The sequence below is a fragment of the Rhincodon typus genome, chromosome 25 (genome assembly GCF_021869965.1).
Source record: "Rhincodon typus isolate 14 chromosome 25, sRhiTyp1.1, whole genome shotgun sequence".
Lineage (NCBI taxonomy): Eukaryota > Metazoa > Chordata > Chondrichthyes > Orectolobiformes > Rhincodontidae > Rhincodon > Rhincodon typus.
The window spans coordinates 15,313,174-15,320,596 of NC_063356.1; the positions used below are offsets into that span (position 1 = coordinate 15,313,174).

The 7,423-nt window shown below is 38.9% G+C and overlaps 1 protein-coding gene across 1 annotated transcript in view; it reads right to left on the reverse strand.

Annotated features, from left to right (window-relative positions):
• Nucleotides 1–6,307: 6,307 nt before the first annotated feature.
• The window catches only part of psma5 (proteasome 20S subunit alpha 5), a 21,094-nt gene continuing 19,978 nt past the window's right edge, over nt 6,308–7,423 (reverse strand). The window contains exon 9 of the mRNA XM_020526642.2: nt 6,308–6,634. Coding sequence (XP_020382231.1) covers nt 6,551–6,634 — 84 coding nt within the window. The 3' untranslated portion in view covers nt 6,308–6,550. The remainder of the gene's footprint in view (nt 6,635–7,423) is intronic.

The following is a 7,423-nucleotide window of genomic DNA, read 5'->3' on the forward strand; positions in this document are numbered from 1 at the left end:
CTCTTCTTTTTGGATGATTACTTTTCCTTTACTAAAACAATCATTGCCATCAATTCATTTTCTGGCATTGCTAAATCTCATACAGTAAAATTGCACACTCCAAATAGCATGTTTTACACATGTAACTGCAGGTACTGTTAGAATACTGTATTTACTGAAAATTATGTTTAATTATGACCCCTCCTATCAGTTTTCCTTAGTAGTCTACTCCCAGCTTAGAAGTACATGAGACATACTAAACATAACTTTTAAGCACAGGATTACAGTTGACTCCATTTAAGTGCTTACTTTAATTAAGTGAATACAAAATGAATATATTCTGTGTGCAATGCTGTCCTGTCATGGATGAGATAGAATTTTCCTCAATTTAACACTGGAAAAACAGAAGTGGTTTTATTTGCTGCTTGCATGTTAAATCTTCATCCCATCAGTGGAAGGTCATTCAGGATATGGCTGATGGTACACAGGCTCAGAGTACTAGATAAAATTCACATAACATTATTTCTTACCATCAGCACCCCAACCTCACCCACACTGCTGATGAAATGCATTTTCATGTTGGTTAACTTTAAGATCTAACCACTATGACAGTTAATTTATTGACAGAATCCAATATCAATTATAAGGAGTACATAAAAAGAATTGTCACTTATATTAAGAACATCTGACCAGGTGCCTCTGCCAAGTCCCTCCCTTCCATTAGCTCAACACATCACTTCCTTTAAAGCTCACCCTTTCCCTAGATCTGAACTTGCATTGTTCTGTAGTTCCTTTCTGATTTCCCCTTATGCCCTCTCCAGGTTCATATTGTCCATGAGATCCACATGCTGCACCATCAGCCCCAGCTGACCACCAAACCTTGTGTCTTGATCCTCATCTTATCAATATTTAATGGTTCTCTCAAGGAGTTGTCCCTTTCTCCTTTAAATCTCTCATTATTCACCCTTGCCTCAAAAAATAACTTTTCATCTGTCCATCCTTGCAAACTTATTGTCCCATCCCCAGGAAGACAGAACATGTTGTCACCTCCCAAATCTGTACTTAACTTTCCCAGAACTCCATGTTTCCAGCCCTTCAATCAGGTTTCCACCCTTGCCAAACACTGAAGCACCTCTTAATTACAAATGATGCTATATGACAAGGGTAAACTATCCTTTCTCATCCTTCTAGACCTATCTGCAGCTTTTGACACAGTTGACCATACCATTCTCCTCCAGTGCCTCTCCACCTCACCAAGTTGAAAGGGATTACATATTATTATTTATCTAAACCTAGCTGGACTATTACTTACAATAATTCATTTTCCCATTCTCCTGGTGCATCTCAAGGATCTATCCTTGTCCCCTCCTAGTTCCCCTCAGTAAAATCAGCTGAAAACAGTGTCAGCTTTCACATGCAAGCTCCACCTCATCCACTAAATCACAACTCCTTTTTGTTGTTGCTAAATTATCAGACTGCTTATCTGATATCCAGACTGGATGTAGGATGAACAAGTATTTCCTCTAATTAATTATTCAGAAAATTGTTGCCATTCCTTTTGCTTCCTGCTCCAAACTTTCTTCCCTAGCTACTCACTCCATCATCCTAGCAACTATCTGAAAACTAAACCAGATTGTGAATGATCTTAGTGATAAATTTGACACTGAAACAAGCTTCTGTGTATCCCTACCATCGCCAATACCCCCCTTCCACCTCTGAAACATTGCCTGACTCACTCCTACGTCAGCTCTGATCTCTACCACTGCTGTTGAAATCCTTATTCCTGCCCTGGTTACCTCTAGGTTTGACTATCTAGCACACGCCAGCCAGGCCTTCCACAAACTACAATCCATAAACTTGAAGTCATCCAAAGTTCTGTCACCCACAGTCCTTATTAGCACCAAGCCAGCTGTTTGCTGATCTGTACTGACACCTGGTTGAGGAACACTTCAATCGGTCTTATTTATTATTCAAATTTACTTGAAATTTTTTCTTAAAACCAATCCTTTTGACCACCCACCCTATTGACTATCTGCTCTCTGGTCACCTTTTCTAGTTAAGAATATAATTTTGCATTAAAAATAATCCAGTGAAGCACACTGGCACATTTTGTTCCATTAAAAGGTTGATGTTCAACTCTTCTTTTTGCAACATACCAATTATCCAAAACTCTTGCCTCCCAGGCCAATGTACCTGGACTTTCTTTTTGAAAGGAATGCTTTTAAATCACCCTATGTCAGCTGACAGTCAGGCACACTCTCCCATAACAACACCTGCCAAAGGTGTATTTTTGACTATTCCTTCAGTCAACCCTGCAAAGCTCTCCCTTGTAGTCCTCCATACTAACATCTAGGGGCTAGTGCCAAAGTTGGGAGAGCTGTCTCACACATTACCTAAGCAACTGCCTGACAGTCATACTCATAGAACCACACAAGATCCTGACAACACTACCACCATCCCTGGGTATGTCCTGCACCAACAGTAGGACAGACCCAGCAGTGGTGGCAGAGAGGTGTACAATCTGGAGGGTGTTGGCGTGGGAACCTTCAACATTGACTGCAGACTCCATCAGGCCAAACTTGGGCAAGGTACTCTGCTGATCACACATGTTGCCTCACCACCTCTCCTCCTTTTGGCTGATGCATCAGTCAACCTAATTGATTGAGTCTTAGAGTACATAGCTACTAGGAGTGGAAAAAAATGCTTGACCTTACACTCACCAGGGTGCCTGCTGCAGATGCATCTGTCCGTGTCTGCATTGCTAAGAGTGACCACCACACAGTCCTGCTTTCACATTGAGAATACCCTACATTGTGTTAGGTGGTACTATTACCACGTTAAACGGGATAGACTTCATCAGATCTAGCACCTCAATATTTAGCATCCATGAGGCAATGTGGAACACCAGAACTAAACTCCAATACAATCTCAACCTTATGACCCCTTATATGCACCAATTAATCCAGAGGATCAACCTTGGTTCAAATGTAGAATGCAGGATATTCCAGAAGCATCGTCAGACATGATGAAAAATATGGTATCAGCCTGGTGAACTAGCTTCACAGAACTCTGTTCTGTGCACAAAAAAAAATGGTAATTAGTCAGGTTGGATTTGTGCAATAAATAAAGTGGTGGAAGGAGTAATCAGCAGTGCTACTGAGCAGTACTTGCCTAGCAATAGTCTGCTCACTGAGGTTCAGTTTGGGTGCCAGGGCCAGTCAGCTCCTAACCTTATTACAGCCTTGGTTCAAATATGGACAAAAGAGCTGATTCCAGAGTAACATCTTGCCACATTTTACCAAGTGTGGTAGCAATGAGACTCAGCAAAATTTGAGTCAATGCGGAGCAGAGGGAAAATTATGGTTTGAGTTATACTTGATGCGAAGGAAGGTTTTTTGGTTGTTGGAGAACAATCATCTCAGCTCCAAGACATCTCTGCAGATGTTTCTCAGGGTGTTGTCTTATGCCCAACTATCTTCAGCTGCTTCATCAATGACCCTCCATCAGAAGTGGGGATATTGCAGATGGTTGTGCAATGTTCAGCACTATTTGTGACTCCTCAGATACTGAAACAGTCCATTCCAAATGGAGCAAGACCTGGACAAAATCCAGGCTTGGGCTGACCAGTGCCAAGTCACATTCGCACAACTAAAGTGCCAGACAATAACAGTATACAACAAAAGAGAATCTAACCATTGCCCTTGACATTCAATAGTATTACCATCTCTGAATCCCTCACTATCCACCTCCTGTGGGTTATCATTGACCAGAAATTGAATTGGACTAGCCATATAAATACTATGGCTACGAGAACAGGTCAGAGACTAGAAATCTTGCAGCAAGTTAACTCAACTTCTGACTCCCGAAAGTCCTTCCACCATCTACAAGGCACAAGTCAGGAGAGTGATGCAATACTCCTCACTTGACTGGATGAGTGCAACTCCAATAACAGTCAAGGAGCTTGACGCCATCCAGGACAAAGCAGCATGCTTGACTGCAACCACATTCACATTGACTCCATCCATAACCTATCCTCAGTAGCAACTGTGTACCATCTGCAAGATGCAGTGCAGAAATTCATTAAGGCTCCTTAGAGAGCACCTTCCAAACTTATCCAGAAGGGCATGGGCATAGATACATGGGAAGACCATCACCTACAGGATATCACCTCCCCACACCCTCATACCAATTACCATTTTGACTTAAAAATAAATCACTATTCCTTCAATGTCTTCAATGCATCAAAATCTTTGTATTCCCTCCCTAAAAGAATTGTGGGTCTTCCTACACTAAACAGACCGCAATGGTTCAAAAAAGGCAGCTTAGCACATTTTCAAGGGCAAATAGGGTTGGATAATAAATGCTGGTCCAGAGACTATCGCATCCTATGAATGAATTAAAGAAAAGTCAGTTCCTCAAATTTTTCACCTAGCACTGATTGTTGTCTATTTCATTTTCACCTCAAGTATTTTGAGATGCTTGACATATAATTTTCTATAATGAAATAAAGTGCTAAATTTGTTTACTGTATAAGTTGGAATTCACCACTTGTACCAGGAGTAAAAACAAATCAGCCTGATTTTATTGTAATGTATTCAATTACAAATAAACAAAACTTCCCTTAGTTTAATAAAATGCTCAAACACCTCAAATTTTTGAAAATGTGGTCATTTATTCAAATAATTCTTTCGTTATTTCATATTTATTCCCGACAGTGTGATTACATTGAAACCTAGGGAAAATTCAATTAAGCCTGAATGCAATAATGAACAATTTAGGCAGACCAGTAAAAGAATGCTCCATTATAGAAAGAATTCCACATGCCAAATTGCATTAGATGTGAGCTACCTCTCTATAATATAAATGAATATATTATTTCATGCCACAAGCAGCTAAGTTTAGTTGTGCCAAAACTGAACAACACATTCTAAAAAGAATTGTAAAAGAGGCCATTGTCATGTTTCTGGATACTTTTTTCATGCAAAGAAATTATTTGTGAATGGAGTTGTTTAAATGTTTTGAAATAGTAGGTTGCAGGTTTTTAAAAAAAAAAAAGTAAAATGTCAAACAGCTGCAGTGTCTGGGGAAGAATGGGGTCAAAATATTAACTAGGCCTTCTTGCACTGAAGAGAGTTTTACTGGGGAATTCAACATTTGTTAAGTCCTCTCAAATGCCAGAAAAAAAAAGGTTTTTGGGGACAATTCTATGTAGTATAAGCATAAGGGTCAGATAAAAATATAATTGCGAGAGGAAGTTTAGTTCAGAGGCTTGCAGGAAAATTTCTGATGGGGGAAAATGTCACACACCCTTTTTACCACCCATACAGACAAGGAGAGTAAAGAGACAACCATAAATTCAACTACATCTAATTGCCACTTTGCACGTTTACATTCTCACTTTAAAATAAAGCAGTTTCAAGATTACCTAGGTCTCAACTCTCTAAAGCATTTCAGTCTGCCTACTGGAAGATTAAAAATCAGTTTAACTAGGGCTCTTGCAAAAGCCCACGTTCTAGTCCTTCCAGAAGCATAACACACCTGAGCAGATTTACTAAAACTATCTAAAAAGACAGTTTTGCCAAAACAAAAAGGCACAGCTTAAAAACAGCACTTCACATTACTAGATTGCTGTGTAATGCACAGCATCTTGCTTGATTGTAATGGAGGCATGTTCCTGAAATGAAAAGCTAAGTATGCTCTAGATGGAAATTATCAGCATAGACAATTAAACCAGATCTGAAATTCAGGTTTGAAGTCTCCTTCAACCAGCTGGCAGTGTTAAATAGTATTCTTAAGTTACACTTGAAGCAAAATAAATTTTTTCCAGTGATACATCTGGCAACAACTGTTCAAATTTATTACTGTAAAATATAGAGTTTGCTGACTGTCTAGATGAAATTGGAGCTGCCTACTTGTTATTGGTATAATATGTAAAGAAACCAACTAATTTAAAATTGAGCAGCTTACCAGGCTAAACGTTCAAAGCCTATCCTGTCCCAAGCTGATTTGACCTCCGTCCTGGTGCATCCTTGATGAACAACAATAGGTACGGATGCTAATTCACCCTATAAATAATCATTCATTCATTCAGTTGAAATTAAAATAGGCACATTAAAATGTTGGTCCTAAAGAGATTGTGATTTTAAAAATTTATATTGTCAGAAGTTTGTTTAGCCACTGAACTCTTTCGTGTTTATAATAAATTGTGAAGGCTCAAAGTGAAACACAGGCTAAAGTGAATTATATACTATGTGTCTTTGCTTTTGTTTCAACCTTACGGATGCTCGAGAACTCCTATGTAAAGGTGAAAAGATTTGAACAACACACCTTCAGTAAGAAATATTTATTTAGCCTCATTTGTTTCATAACAATAGGTTTTCAATGCACTATATACAGTGATCTTTTCATACCCTTGAGATAAAAGACTGATGTAATCTGTAAAACATAAACAAAAAACATTGATATTGCTGTCCGACAAAGTGAGTTTTATTCCATGAACTAAATCTCCAACACAGCACATAACTGATTATGTTCCAATTCACACTCAAGGAAGCGGTGGTTCTGCCAATATTCAGGTTTGCAGTTTCTTTATTTCTTCTTCTAGCTCTTCCTTTGTATACATATGAAATACTTTTGAAGGTTCCATTGTCGCAAGCTGGAAAAGAATTATCAGTTATTACACACTAGCAAACTATAGTGATTGCAACTACACAAGTACTAAAACTGAACTAAGGTTACCAATCACACAATTTTTATGGTGAAGCTTGTTATTCGAAAGCCTACAGAAATTACAATTCCAGCCTTCACCACTTTCTAACTTCATTTACATTTTCAATTACCATTTATTTTTTCCATATTCCACTGCATGCAGTCTCTTCCTTTTGCCTGCCCAGATGCAATGTCTGGCCCTTTGAGAAAATATTTGTTGCTGCAGTTGTCTGGTTCTTCAGTGTTTCATCTCCTAATGGCACTCACATCTAATGAGTTATTGGTTCTTGGACACTGGCAACTCTCTGGTACCTTGCCCAAACAGACCTACCTCACACTTTAAACTTACAATGTGCAAAGAAACTAAAGTCTTTGGCATGTGAGAATGCATCATCATAGGTATGAAAGTCACACAACAGCACCAATCAAAAAAATCCTTAAAAGTGGCCAGGGTTGGTATAATAGTGGTGTCACTTGTTGAAAAATGCAGAACCCTGGGCTAATGTTCAGGGGAGAGGAGTTTCAATGCCACAATGGCAGTTGTCATAAAAAGCAATCTGGGTCACCAGGGACCTTTAAGGAATTGCTTTTGGGCAATTAATGGTAGACGATAAATGCTGACATAGTCAAAGATGCACACGTCCTGTGAACAAATTAAAAACAAAAACAGGAGCTGAGGACCAGGTTGTCTCTCTTCTACTTCCCAGTCCAGTGTAATAAGGCAAATTAAACTCAA